Raw genomic sequence first — 14472 nt, 5'->3', positions numbered from 1 at the left:
GTGGCCCCATGCTTCTCCTTTCACGCTCCTGGCCGCCGTGGTTGGGTTCCTGGGAGTGTGAAGAAGCCTCTCCCAGCAGGTCCCGCTCCACCCTGTCTCGTTAGGAGCAGGATCTGAGCTGGAGACCGAGGCTTCAGTTCCAAGCAGAATAGCTCCACGCGGGAGGGAGAGTGCACGCCGCCCCAGGCCGTGGGTGGGCTTCTCACCCAGCCTTCTTCCTGCCCCCCGCCCTCCCGGTTCTTTGCTTTTTCGCTCATTTACTTCATTGTAAGGATTTCTTCCTCCTCAACATATTGCTTGGCCTGTTTTTTCAGGTCTGGTAGCTTTTTCCTGCCTTTTTTTTTTTTTTTTTTTTGTGAAAAAAGCACCCAGTTTTGCATCTGTGGGCACAGACAGGTGACGTCTCCAGGCTAATAAAAGATGCCCCTGTCATGGGCTGTGGGCGGTCCCGCCGTGGGCACTTCCTCCGGGAGGGTTGTGACAGAGAGAGCTTTTTTTCTTTAAAGTTCAAAGGTATACGAAAGATCAAGAGAAGAAGGTGGCCTTAGCGCCGGTTTTTAGGAGGAGAGGCGTGATAAACGTTCTTCATTTGCCTCCGTCTGTTTTGAGCAAGGCCCCCGACCACGGGGGACATGTTGCTATTTATGCATTCGTTTTCTTTCTGCAGTTTGGGGGGTACCTAGGTGGAAGGATTGGGTGTTGAACCAGGACACTGTCATTTTAGAGTCATGCGAGGTTATGACTCAGACCACGATATTCACGGGACTTTGCCCCATGTGGCTTCTTGAGGCTTCCGTGACCAGCGCTGTTGGCCCTGCAGCATCTCCCGAAAGCGTGGCCCTGATCGTCGCGTGGCCCTGATCGTCGCGGTCCCCAGGTGTCGCACGCTTGCTCTGGGATTAGCGAAGGGGCTCTGGCAATGTGGGGGGATGGGGCCGAGCCGGGCCCCTGGGGATTCCCAGGGCCTGCCCTTCCCATGCTCAGGCCTCCTGGGGATGGGGCTCCCGGCGGCTCCCCAGGCCATCATGCAACCCAGCTTGCGGTTTACGCCTCCTGGCTCCTCCCCACAGCTCGGCCGAGTGTCTTGGGGGCTGACGAGGTGTGAGCCTCTTAACCTGGGAGTCAGCCGTGGGAGCACTGGCACCAAGGTGAAGATGCAGGCCAAGGTCGTCTGGGGCGCGAGCGGCCGGAAAGGGCTCCCTGGGCATCACTGGGGCCTCTGGCTGTGCCCATGAGGCAGCTCTGCGGCCAGAGGGCGGCTCCAGGCTCTGTGCTCTGGGGCGCTGGGCACGTCTGAGTCGTGGGGAGGACGTGGGGGTCACGTTGCAGCCCACTGGGTATCGCTTGGTCCCCTTCGTCCTCTTCTCGAAACTGTGCTTTTGTCTGAGCGAGTAGGCAGATGTGCCTGTCTTTCCAGGACGCATCTCACAGCAGCGGTCCCCGGTGGGAGGGGCATGGTGACTGTTACTTATCTCTTTGTGTGATGGGTTTTTCACGTGGCTTTTGAGGCAGAGGGAATAGCGCTCCTCGAGGTGCCCACACCCTAATTGTGGAACCTGTGCAGATGCTCCCTGGCACGAGACGGACTCTGCAGCTGGGACGAAGCTAAAGATCTGGAGATGGATGCTCACCCTGGATTAGCCAGGCGGTCCAGTGTCATCACAGGGGTCCTGACAGGGAGGCAGGGAGGTCAGAGTCAGAGAAGGGGACGTGGTGATGGAAGCAGTGGTCAGAGAAGAGACGCAGAGACCGGAGATGCTGTGAGTATGCAGGAAGGGGCCTCGAGCCAGGGATGCGGTGCCTCTAGAAGCTGGAAAAGGCAGGAAACCTCCAGAAAGAGCACAGCCCAATTGAGAGCCGGGAGATGCTGTGAGTATGCAGAAAGGGGCCTCGAGCCAGGGATGCGGTGCCTCTAGAAGCTGGAAAAGGCAGGAAACCTCCAGAAAGAGCACAGCCCACTTGAGATCCGGGAGGGACTCCTGGCCTCCAAAACTCGAAGATAAAGCTGTGCTGTTTCAGCCACTAGGTTTGTGGAGATTCGTTCGGCAGCCATAGGGAACGAACGTGCATGGCTGCGGGAGATTCTTCCTTTGTGCCTTTCGGAGTTGGCGTCGCTCAGATCAGTGTTAGGGTGGTCCTGGCCTTGTGCGCGGGGCTACCCATCCGCCCCCACTGCATGCCCACACAGCCCCGTCCGGCCAAGCTGCCTTCCTCACGTCTCTTGTCCTCACATTTCTCAGTTGGCCCTTCTGACCTTGGCCTCCTGCCTTCCTGGCTCTGGGCTCTCTGCCTGCTTTGTCCCTCTCGTCACTGTGGCTGTTTGAGTCCAGCCAGTTCCATGGGGTAGAGCCAGATCAAGGCTGGCATCCTTGAGACTTCGCGGGCTGCTCCTGGAGCCTGTGCTCCCCCCCGGCCCGGGCTCTCCTGCTCCGTGGGGCCAGCACGAGGACCCCCCCAACGCCGATCTGGCTCCACAGACCAGGGGGCGGGGGTGGGGCCAAGGTTTCTCTGACACTGGGGCTGGCGGGTACGGTGGGGCAGTACTAGTTGCCCAGAGCGCCCCCTGGGCTTCAGGCTCTGTGTGATCAGGGAGCAGCATGCCCAGCTTGCAGGGAACCTGGGACGTAGGGGGTGCTCCCAGCAGAGAAGGATGAAGTGGAGGACGTTCTACCGCCAGGCTTTTCCCTGTATGAGGGTACCTGGTGAGCTGCTCTCGGGACACGGTGATGGAGTGCCAGGCCCACACCCGGGGGCGGGGGCTTCCGTGCTGCCTTCACGGTGGGTTTCCTCTTGAGTCTTGGTGGAGGGGTGCTGGTTCCTCCTGGGGCCTGAGCCCACTCAGGGGCCCCCAGTCATCGTCTCCTGTTGGGAACTGGGCTGTGGTGGCAGGAACTGGGCCGAGATGGGAGCAGGGCCTGGGGCTGGCTGGGAGTCACGGGGAGGCTTGGGGCTTCACCTGATGGCAGGTGGAGGGGAGGGCCCAGGAGGAGAGAGCTGGGGGAGAGACGCCCCCCGGGGCTGGGGCACAGGCCCTGCTGAGAAGAACTGGGGGCACCTTGTGCTCAGAGAGCCCCCGAATCCTTTTCAAAAACAGTGCACCCCTCAGAGCAAAGCTTTTAGTAGGGTGACATTTTTTTCAGAGGACGTACCTTCCCGCATATTGAACACTGTATTCTTGTCAAAACCCCAGAGTTGCAGATTCCAGCCATCCAGTTTCTGGAAAACATCTGCCATTGGGCCTCAGAAACCCTTAGTCCCCAGAGCCCCTCAGTCAGGAAGATGAGGCTGCCTGTTGGGGAAATGGCGTCCCCTACTAGTCATCTTATTTCTGCATTCTGGCTCACCGACAGACAGACAGAGTGCACCTGGCTGTGGGAGACCCACGCCTTGGGGCGTCTCTCACCCGCCCTCTCCTGAGGCTCTCAGGCTCAGCGCACCCCGCTCTGTCGGGCTCCTGGCGGGGGGGGGCATCAGCCCCAGGCCGGAGTCCAGATCTGGAGAGACTTCTGCCCCCGAGAGGGGCAGCTGTCAGGGTGGGGCGGGAAAGACCCCCCACCTGGTCACCGTGCTGCAGCGCAGGTCGGGTGGTAGCCAGAGCGTCCCCCACGGCCCAGCCCGTGAGTCCCCCAGTTTGAAGGCCGCTGGGAGAGGTGCGGTGCAGCAGCCCAGGAGGGCTTCTCTGGGCTGGACTCACTCGTTGGGGCCCAGAGAGTGGGTGGACCCCTCCTGTCATCTGTCTCTGGGTGAGGAGGAGCCGTCCAGGACAGCTGGCGAACCGCCCCTCCACGCGTGATCGCGCTCATCGGGCCCAGGCGGCGGGCTGCAAGGGCTGGGCGAGCATCAGGCCAGGAAGGCCAAGGCATGCAGGGTCTCCGCGAACACAGCACTTAAGAGAAATCACCGCTTTATTGAGAGGTAATTCACAAAGCAGACAGTTCCATCCATTTAGAATGTGTAATTCAGTGGATGCAGCCTATAGGCATGCCTGCTCTCAGCCTCAGAATCAGGAGCGGGAAGAAAGGGACGCTAGCTTTCCTGTTAGAGGCTTCAAGGGCTGGGCCGGGGCGGGGGCGGGGACAGGGACCCACCAAGTGTCTCTGGAGGCCGCACTTCCTGTTAGAGAAGGAAGGAACCCAGCAGACGCCTCCTCCGTGGCCGGGCTGCAGGGTGTCCTCTGTCTCTCATGGGGCTTGGCTCTGGGGCAGCCCTTCTGCGGGCTGAAGGCTCCAGGCGCCCACCCTGCCAGGCAGCCAGAGGTTTTGTTTGTTTATTTTTTTTTTTTGGCAAGTGCAGAACTTTCTTCTTTCCTTCTCCCCTACCCTAATCTCTGTTTCTTTTCTGGGGGTAGCAGCTGTATTGAGATAGAATCCACCCGCCAACCAGTTCTCTCACTTACAGCACACGATTCCAAAGTTCTTAGCGAATTCAGAGTCCTGCAGCCTTCACCACAATCAACTTTGGAACATTTCCATCACTCCATAAAGGAACCCAGACCTCTTAGCCTACGGTGGCCTTCTGGGCCTGGCTTCTCTCGCTGAGCACCGTGTTCTCAGGGTCCATCCATGTTGTAGCGAGTGTCGGTGCTTCTCTCCCTTTCGTGGCTGAGTGATGTGCCCGTGTGTGGAGGGACCGGTTTGTGTACCATCATCTGTTGATGGGCACTCGGGTTGTTTCCACCTTTTGGCTATTGTGAATCATGCTGCTGTGAACATTTGCGTACAAGTTTTTGTGTGGACATAGGTTTTCATTTCTCTTGGGTGTATACCTAGGGGTGGGATTGCTGGCTTGTGTGGTCAGTTCCATGTTTAACTTTTTGGGGGGCTGCCCCATGTTACGTTCCCACCAGCTGGGAGTCAGGGTTCCAGTTTCTCAACAACACTTGTTGTTATCTGCTTTTTCACTCTAGCCGCCCCAGCCGGGGGAGGTGTGTGTCACTCTAGTTATATTTGCGTTCCTCTGATGGCTGATCACCTCAAGCATCTTTTCATGTGCTTACTGGCCGTTTGAGTCTCCTCTTTGGAGAAATGTCTATTCAAGTCGTTGGCCCACTTTTTAATTGTGCTGCTTGTCTTTTTACGATGAAGTTGTTAGAACCTCGCATTTTGGGCGTGGCACTGTCTGGTAAAGAGCACATTCCTTTTGTTATTTTTTAAGTATGTGCACGTCTGATTTTTATTTGCCCTCCTTCAAAAAACGTGTCAAGGGTTATGGAGTGTTGGGATTATAAACCATTTTAATTTTCTTCTTTATATTTACCTACTAAAAACTTTACTGCAACCAGCACGAATAAGACAAAAAAAAAAAAAAAAGAAAACCGCACATGATCCACTGCTGAGCTGAATCTGGATGACAGCGGTGGTTGGAGAAGCATATCTTGCCAGGTGCAGTGCAGGAAACTCTACCTGCTGTCATATCACCTGCTTGCTTCCCCTGCCCCCCATGGAAAAAGCACTCCTGCGGTTATGTTTAATGGGTGAGAGAACTTGTGTGGGCAGGACCCCGGGGCTGCCCTCACTCTGCCCAGGACAGGCTGGTCTTGGGGGGAGACGGGTGTCCTGCCCCACCTCACTTCCCACCAACAATGCCGTGTGGGAGGGCAGGCGGCAGCATCCGTGGCAGGGTGGGCTCCTCTTGTGGTGACACAGCTGGCCTTGGGGGGAGCCTGTGTCCTCCTCCCCTGCTGGGACCGGCCTGGCCAAGAGGAGAGTTGCTGGTGCGGGTGGTCCTGGCGCCCGTCACCCACAGCGGGTGGCGGTGTGTTGGGAAACTGGGGTGGTCGCAGCAGAGCCGGGCTTCCACGGACGCGACGCCCCTTCGTGAACTGTGCAGAGTGGGCACACCACCCACATAAAATGTGGAGAACAGGGCCGGGGCTGTTACGCACTGATGTGTCCGCCGCTTCCGAATCTGGGCACCATCCGTGGCGGCCTGCGGAGCCGGCCTCTGGCCCTTTGCCCGGCCGTCGGGGGCTTGGGACGAGGGGCTGAGACCCGGGTGACCGTGTTTCGGCTGCAGGCCTCAGAGGACGGATTTGATGGCCACGCAAGATGGGTGGGCGGCAGGGACCCCCTCCGCCGGGAGCCCGCTCCTCTGTGTGGGCAGGGGCGGTGGGTGCAGGGAATCTGGGCAGGTGGGGATGTGGGGTTGACAGGTGGGGCGGCTCGGGTGGCGGGCACACGAGGAAGGCCGGCGAGCGATGGCTGCGGCCGGTCGTCTGTCCTGTCCCGGGTCCCTGCCCTGGGAAGCCTCCCTCCCTACACCCCTGTGCCTCCCTACACAGCCCTTAGCCCGGCTCAGGTCCACACCCATGTTCCCAGATCATCGGGGTCGGGCCTGTCCCCCCGGGGCCTTGAGCTCCCTCAGGACAGCGGAGGCCCCGGGTGAGCCCCGTGTGTCCGGGTCTGGGCTGGAGAGGAGAGGGCAGCTGGCTTCTGAGGGCTCAGGTGGGGAGTCAGGTGCCGGGCCCCGGCTGTGGGGTGGGGAGCAGGAGGGGGGACGGCATGGTGGTCCGTCCTGAGGGCTGGTCAGCCTGGCCGCGGCCTGGGCCCTCTGGTGCCTGCTGGTCTGCAGGGGGGTTTGTGATGACCCTTCCCCTTTATAAACCCGTGTGACCTCGGTGGTTCCCTGCGATCCCCCTCAGAGCTGTTGTCACACGGTCCCGGGCACCCGTGGCCTGCCTTGTGGACCGCAGCTTCGGCTGCCCTGCAAGGAGGAGCGACAGAGGCTCCTGTGCACACAGGGCGGAGGGGCCCAGGGGTCCCAGCCCGGAGGCAGTGGTGACCCCGTGTGTGCCAGGACCTCCGGGGTCCTCAGCAGTCCAGCCGTGAGTGTGGCCTTCAGAGCGCGGCCTTAGCTGCCGACCCGCTGCCCTGTGCGCCCAGGCATGGGGTGGTTGAGGGCAGGACCTGGACCTGGTCTGGTATCCGCCTGGGCCTCCAGGTCTGTCCCAGGGAGCTGCCCGCCTCGGCTCCCGTTCCCGGGCTCGTGCTGCCCTCTAGCGCCCGCCAGGGGAGTGCCTTTGGGGAGCCAGTGGCCGCGTCTTGGGGACATGGACACCCCCCTCCCCCACTCTCTACTTCCCAGACTGGCGGGCTTCCTGCCTTTCTCACTCCCCAGCTTACTTTGGGGTGGGGGGAGGTGGACTTGGTTAGCTGTCCTCCAAGTTCTGGGTCTGCGTGCACTTGGGTTCTGACCTCTTTCCAGTCCCGGAGGGAGTCTGGTCTTCTCTTGTCCCAGCAGGGACCCTTCCCCAGAGTCTGTCCCCCAAGCCTCTTCCTCATTGGGGTGGGTCAGCAGCCACCCCGCTGGGCCCCCCTAACTCTCGTAACTCTCGGGACAGGCGGGGGCCTCTCCAGCCTGCAGCCTTGTCCCCCAGAGGAGCCCGATCCCCGCCCCGCTCTGTGCCCCCTCTGTGCTGGATGGGCCAGGCGTGGTTATAGCCCAGGGCGACGCGGCGGGAAGCGGGCCTCCTGCTCTCCTGGTTCCAGGTCCCGGCCTCGGGCAGCCCGTGGGTCATTGGGGCCTGGGTTCGCTGACAGCAGCCGGGCCAGTGCTGGAGGGACCCACACACTGCTCCCCTGCTCGCGGCGGCCCGCCCGAGGAGGGGTTCCCTGCTAGTGAAACACACAGGACCTCACTTACCTTCCCAGCCCCTCCCGTGCTGCTGCCTCTGGATTCCAGCTGTGAGGTCAATGCCAGTGAATCTGGATGAGGCCCTGATAAGAAAAGGTTTTATTTCCGAGGCCCCTTGTTTGAAATGGGTGCTCTGGCCTCCAGCATCGCATGGGCTCTTAGAACGGGCCACCTCTGTTGGTAATTCGTTGCAGTCATGTGGTCTTTTGTGCCAGAGTGAGTGATGAAGTAGCCCCCAGGCTCCCCTTGGCCCTGCTCGGCTGCGCGGCCTCTGTCCTTGGGGCCGGGTGGTTTGGGTGCCTCCTGGGGAGAAGGGAACCGGCCCGTGGCGGTGATGGCGGTGCTGACGCTCTCTTGTCTCCCTTGCAGGTGTGGCCGTCTCTCCGCTGCAGCCATGGGGTCCGAGGATCACGGGGCCCAGAACCCGAGTTGTAAAATCATGACGTTTCGCCCAACCATGGAGGAGTTTAAGGACTTCAACAGATACGTGGCCTACATCGAGTCCCAGGGGGCCCACCGGGCGGGCCTGGCCAAGGTGAGTGATGCCCCAGGCCCCCGTGCAGCTCTCCCCGGCCCCTGCCCTGTGCCCACCCAGGGGCAAGCGGCCTGAGAGGCACCCATTAATCTGCTCATTGAGCCCATCTGACCTAATTTATCCATGAACATATGTGCTTTCCCCAAGTCAGGCACAGTTCTGGGCACCGGGGCCCCCGAGGGTGCTGATGCTGGGTGGGACACAGAGCATCACGGTGGGACCAGCAGCCGTCTCACCCCGTCAGGGGGCTCCCAGGGGAGTCGGTGCCGGGGAGGGCTTACTTTTTGCCTTTATATTCCTACTTAAACACATTTGTTTTGAGACTGTAACGCACGTGTGAAGCGAGTTCAAGCATTGCGACAGGGTAGGAGGGAGAATGAGTGCCCCCTCCACCCACCCTGACCCCGGCTCCCCTGCCTGGAGCGGCATGGCACTGATTCCTCGTGTCTCTTTCCACGGAGCATCAGACACGGACGTGCACGCGCGTGTGTGCGTGCGTGAACACCGGCAGATAGCATGCCTGCCCACGCCTCTTCCGTGCGGGGAACAGACCTTGGGGACGGGTGCCGAGTTTCTTCATGTGCACGTGAACCTGTGTGTGTGAGGGTCTGCTCACCACATAATCTGGGAGATTCGTCACCTGATTTGGGTTCTTCTAGTAGCTTCCTGTATGACCGGCACTTTATCTAATACCCAGCCCTCTATTATTTAAGCTGGGGGTCGCTAAGCGTTTTCTGCAAAGAGCCAGATAGTAAATAATTTCAGCTTCTTGGGCTGGACTGTCTGTGGCCACCACTCAGCTCTGCGGCCGGGGATGACCCGCAACCCCACAAGCATGGCTGTGAGCACGTGAAACCTGGTTTATAGACACCGACATGTGCATTTCGTAGAATTTTCACCTGTCCTGAAACAGTCTTCATTTGTTATTTTCCCTCAACCATTTAAAATTTTTTAAAAAAGGGACTTCCCTGGCGGTCTAGTGGTGAGGACTCTGCACTCTCACTGCCGAGGGCCTGGGTTCGATCCCTGGTCGGGGAACTAGGATCCCACACACCGCGTGGGGTGGCCAATAAATAAATAAATAAATAAGTAAATAAGTAAAATTTTAAAATGTAAAAAAGAATTTTAAAAAAACTTTTCAAAAAATGAAAAAAAATTAAAAACAGAAAGAATGCTGGCGTCAGCTCAGTGGCTGGACGGAAGCAGGTGGTGGGTGGTATTGGGCCGTGGGTCACGGTGTCTGCAGCGAGGGGACAGGTGTGCTGGCCTTCCTCTGCCCACCTCCCCTGCCGGGTTTGGCTGGCTCTGTGCCATCCATGCCTTTAATCTCAGCCGTGCAGATGAGGAGAGAGGTGGGCCTGCGACATCTTCCCTCCTCTCCCCTCCCCTTGGTTTTTGTTCCTGGGGCCCCATGACAGCACACACCCAGCAGAACCTTCTCATCGGGGTCTCTGGCTCTGGAAGCCCCGGGCCTGGGTTCTTGCAGGTTCGGAGCCTCTGTCTGGGCTGGACTGATTGGCTGGGGTCGGTTGTCAGGTGCCCCTTTCCCTCAGGTGCCCCAGCTGGGGGCAGTGGGGGGGACTCGGAGGCCTGGTGCCCGTGGGGCTGGGCATGGGGGGCCCCCCCCTTCATCTGGAATGTGTCCTGTCCCTCACCTCGTTCCGCGTTTGCCGGGATGCAGCGCCAGTTCTGTTTTTAGATCCAAGTTGTCCCCTGTGCCAGGAATCTTGGTAACCTCATGGAGTGCTCCATTGGCAGCACCTGGCACTTCCCCCGGCCCCTCTCCTCTCCTTCCTCCTCTGTCATCTCCGGCTCCGGCTTCCGGGCTGTTTCCAGCACCTTCTGTCCTGGGGCTGCTTTGGGTGCAGCCTCGTGTGGCGTGACCGAGTCTCCCCTGCACGTCCTCACCCCGGCTCTGCTCCTTCCCTTTTCTTCTCCTTTGCCGGCTCCTGCCTTTCCTTTGAGCCCCATGCCTCTGCTTAAGCCTTTAATTCCCGTGGACCAGTTTTCTGCTAACTTACTTGAATCGACAGGAAACCGTTTGGACTGGATGTTTTTGTGAGACAGATGTTTTCAGGGCTCATTTTCCCTCTGCCCTTTGTTTTTTTTTTTTTTTTTGGCTGCGTTGGGTCTTCATTGCTGCACGCGGGCTTTCTCTAGTTGTGGTGAGTGGGGGCTACTCTTCGCTGAGGTGTGCGGGCTTCTCGTTGCGGTGGCTCCTCTTATTGCGGAGCACAGGCATGCAGGCTTCAGTAGTTGTGGTTCGCGGGCTCAGTAGTTGTGGCGCACGGGCTTAGTTGCTCCGCGGCATGTGGGATCTTCCCGGACCAGGGCTTGAACCCGTGTCCCCTGCATTGGCAGGCGGATTCTTAACCACTGCGCCACCAGGGAAGTCCCCCTCTGCCCTTTGTTTGCATGTTCCTTTCCACTCTTCTTAAGTGGTATTTTTTTTGCTGTTTTCTCTCTGGCAAGGGCAGTTCTCTCTGGAAGGGCACGGTGAGGGCGGGCACGGGCTGCTGGGAGCAGCTCCCCCGCTGTCGCTGAGAGATCCTGTGGGGACAGTCACGCCGACACACACGCGTGCACCCGCATCCCTGCTCCCGTCAGGCAGGGACGGAGTGCAGGTGCCTCTAGCCCCTTGGGGCCTCCCTGCAACTGAGGGGACAGACGGATCCAGGGTCAGCCCTGAGGGCTGCCATGGCCTGAACGAGCTCTGTAGTCGCCGGGGTCCCCCTCACCCTGGTCTCATCAGCCTTGACTACCTTTCCGTGTGTGTGTGTGTGTGTGTGTGTGTGTGTGTGTGTGTGTCTGTGTGTGTGTGTGTGTGTGTGTGTGTGTTGAGGTTTCTTTTTCCATCAAAGCTACATTTGATGGCCCCCCGACAAAAGCTCTGTCGGGCCCAGGGCAGCTAGGTCGGGGTGGGCACTCACCAGGCACGGCTGGGCTGAGGCCCGGAGCTCAGGGGGCTCTGGGTACAGGGACCCCCACCCTGGGGCCATCGGGGTGGCGGGTCACATTCCTCACCCACCCTGAGTGTGCTCTGGGACCAGTGTCCAGCTGGGCTCCTTCCCCCTCGGGCTGCTTGGGAGGGGCTGCGGGGGGGGAGGGAGCCAGGAAGGGGCATGGCTTGGGGTCCTGGGGGCGGGGTCAAGGGGCGTCAGTTCCCTCAGTGCCCTGCTGCCAGGCGGTGCCCTGGCTCTTCTTAGCCTCCAGGCCTGCTGCCAGCAGAATGGCTTTGGGTCCAGCTGGTTCTGGGGGGCAGAGGCTGGCCCCTCACTTCCTCCCCTCTCAAAGGGTCTCCCACACCTGCCCCAGCTGCCAAGCGCTCCCAGCTTGGCCACCTCCCTGGTGTCACGCCGTTCCCTTGGGTGTGTGGCCTCTCCGTCCTCCTGGCCTTGGCTGAGTCTTGCCCCCCAGGAGCTTCGAGTCAGGGTCCGTCCAGGGCCACGCAGTCGGGGTGCTCACGGGCCTTTAGGGGACGTCTTTCAGGTGGCCTCTGCTTGGAGAGCCTCCTTTCAAATCCTGCTCTGCAGAGACTTGAGGGTGTTAGGCCGTGGTGCTTTGCTGAGGGATTTTTCCAGAAGCTTCGGGTTCCAGACCAGTGACCTTCTGTTCATGCGCCTTTCCAGAACCCGCTTAGCATGTGCCTGGGAAAGTGCGGTTCACATGTGTGAGCCAGGTGTCGGGAGTGTCTGCCGGCTCCTCCCCAGTGTCCAGATGTCACAGAGCAGAACCCGTGGGGACAGGACTGAGCCCGAGGCTCTCCCCTGAGAGCGGAGGGCTGAGGAGTGGTCCGTTCACCCCGCAGCCTGGTTAGGGAGGCGATTCTCCAAGAGACTTGGGGCGGGGGAGCTGGTCCAGGGTCACTGCGCTTTCTTTCCCCCAGGAGGGAACTCAGGCTTTTCTGCAGCGAGGAGGCGTCAGCCACGTAGTTAAAGAGCAGCTCGGGGTCCCAGATCCCTCACCCCACAACCCGTTTCCCTGCAAGAACATCCCGCATCCTGGAGGCATGGGCCCTCTTCTCCTTTTCTTTTTTTTTTTTTTTTTAATATTTATTTATTTGGTTGCGCCGGGTCTTAGTTGCGGCAGGCGGGCTCCTTAGTTGTGGCGTGCGAACTCTTAGTTGCAGCATGCATGTGGGATCTTCCCGATCAGGGATTGAACCCAGGCCCCCTACGTTGGGAGCGTGGAGTCTTAACCACTGTGCCACCAGGGAAGTCCCTCTCTCTTCTTTTTATTTTTTGCATTTCTAGCCTTGAGTGTTTTAGTTCATCACCTGACTCCTCAGATTTCTCCCTGGGAATCTAACAAAACCGTCGACCGGCAGGCTGAGCCCAGCACCCTGTTGTCACGCCAGGCACCTGTGGCATTGTGACTGAAGAGCTGTGTCTTCCGGGAGGGGGCTCGTCCCCATTTACCTCTAAATAAGGGTCCTGCTGGCACTGCTGACCTGGGGGCCGGGTCACCCTCTGGGGGCCGTCCTGGGCGCTGTGGGGTGTGGAGCCGCCTCCCTGCCCCCACCCCCTCGATGCCAGGAGCCCCCCCAGTCCTGACAACCACAGATGTCCCCAGACATGGCCCAGTGTCCCCCGCGGGGCGGGACTGCCCGGGTGAGGAGCGCTGACTTTCTCATCGTCGCGGCTGTCGTCGTTACTGATTTATGTGGGTGGGCACCCCCATGCGTGCTAGCCGTGGGTGGGCACCCCCATGCGTGCTAGTCGTGGGTGGGCACCCCCATGCGTGCTAGCCGTGGGTGGGCAGCACCCTTTTTAGCAGGCAACTGGAGAGTCAGTGTTTTCGTCGCCAAGCAAAACATTTCTTTGCACCCATGTGACAGCGGGATCCTGGGGATGGTGAGTGGACTTAGCCGCTCCCGAGCTGTCGGCAAACTCGGGCCTCAGCGCCGTGTGCTTCCCTGGTGGCCCTGAGCCGGGAGAGGGTTCGGCTGCCCCAGGGTGCGTGGCTGATGCCGAAAGCGGGTTGGTTTAGTTCCTTTTCCCAGAGCTGTTGGGTGAGTGGCCCACTGGACACCCTGGAAGGAGGTTCGGGGCTTGCAGACACCCGCCCGGGCCCGTGGGGCTTGCGCAGAGGTCACCCCCGACCGGCGGAGAGGAAACCTGGAGGGGGAGGTCCATCCCCATCCGTGGCGCCCTCTGTGTCCCCTCCTGGGGTGTGGCGGGTGGGCCGGGGTGCTGCCACCTGCTGGGGGAGGGGCGTGGTGGCGCCTGCTGGGGCGGGGGCTGCAGTGTGACCTCAGGCCTCCTCCCACTTGGAATTGTCAGCCCCCCACTGCCCACCCCCCACCTCCTGCCTCTGGGCGGCTCACCCAGCCCCGCTTTACCCTTGTTACTGTCTTACAATTTCCTTTTTCTTGCCGGGATTTATCACCTGCGTCCTCCAGTCAGGACTCAGGCCCTCGCCTGAGTCCTTTGTGTCCCCATGTCTCCCCAGCACCTAGAGCTGCGATCGCCCCCAGTAGGTGTCACTGGAGCAGGGGTGCTGGAATGAGTGTGCACTGTGGCCCTGGGGCCTCTGCTCTGGGGCCTCGTCTGTGCGGAGTCCTGAGATGGGCACGTGGTGGCCAGAGGGCGCGGTAGCAGAGCCCCCGGGACACAGCGAGTGCATCCCAGGCCGAGGGGCGCACACAGCCCAGCCCGCCCACGTCTGCTCACTCTGTGATTGCGCACGTCCTCTGGGGCCACTCCCACCTCTCCAAGCCCTGACCCCGTGCAGAGGCAGGTACAGCCCCCCGCCCTGCCGGGTGGTGCCCAGTTAGGCCTGGCCCCGGGTCTCCTGGGAGCTCAGTGACATGGACAGGGGGTGCTAGGTGCCCCCAGGCTCTCCCTGCCCCGCACCCAGTCCCGAGCGGCCGAGCCCAGGGGAGGCGCCGCTGACCACCCTCCCACTCCGTCTCGCAGATCATCCCCCCGAAGGAGTGGAAGCCGCGGCAGACGTACGATGACATTGACGACGTGGTCATCCCGGCGCCCATCCAGCAGGTGGTGACGGGCCAGTCGGGCCTCTTCACGCAGTATAACATCCAGAAGAAGGCCATGACGGTTGGGGAGTACCGGCGCCTGGCCAATAGCGAGAAGTACGCGGGCCTGGGCGGCGTGGCGGGTGAAACCCCAGCTCGGGGTGTGGAGGGCGGGGTGCACGCAGCCCCCACAAAGCCCGCTCTGTGTGCCCTGGGTGGGCCTCAGCACCCCCGGTTCACAGTCCCCCGGTTCTTAGGGGCGAAATCCAGACCCTCACCCGACCCAGGACCGCGCCGTCCACCTCACGCTGCCCTCAGCGCTGGCTGC

The 14472-nt window shown here is 60.6% G+C and overlaps 1 protein-coding gene across 5 annotated transcripts in view; it reads left to right on the top strand.

Moving 5' to 3' along the window:
- Positions 1–14472, top strand: part of KDM4B (lysine demethylase 4B) — a 142265-nt gene that overhangs the window by 32828 nt on the left and 94965 nt on the right. For all 5 annotated transcript variants that reach the window (XM_057540634.1, XM_057540633.1, XM_057540635.1 and 2 more), the window contains exons 3-4: positions 8002–8167; positions 14086–14261. In XM_057540634.1, the coding sequence (XP_057396617.1) occupies positions 8027–8167; positions 14086–14261 (317 nt within the window). In that variant the 5' untranslated portion in view covers positions 8002–8026. The remainder of the gene's footprint in view (positions 1–8001; positions 8168–14085; positions 14262–14472) is intronic.

This window comes from Balaenoptera acutorostrata, chromosome 2 (assembly GCF_949987535.1).
Source record: "Balaenoptera acutorostrata chromosome 2, mBalAcu1.1, whole genome shotgun sequence".
Lineage (NCBI taxonomy): Eukaryota > Metazoa > Chordata > Mammalia > Artiodactyla > Balaenopteridae > Balaenoptera > Balaenoptera acutorostrata.
The sequence above is the reverse complement of the archived record's forward strand: the minus strand, read 5'-3'. Positions and strand labels throughout refer to the sequence as shown.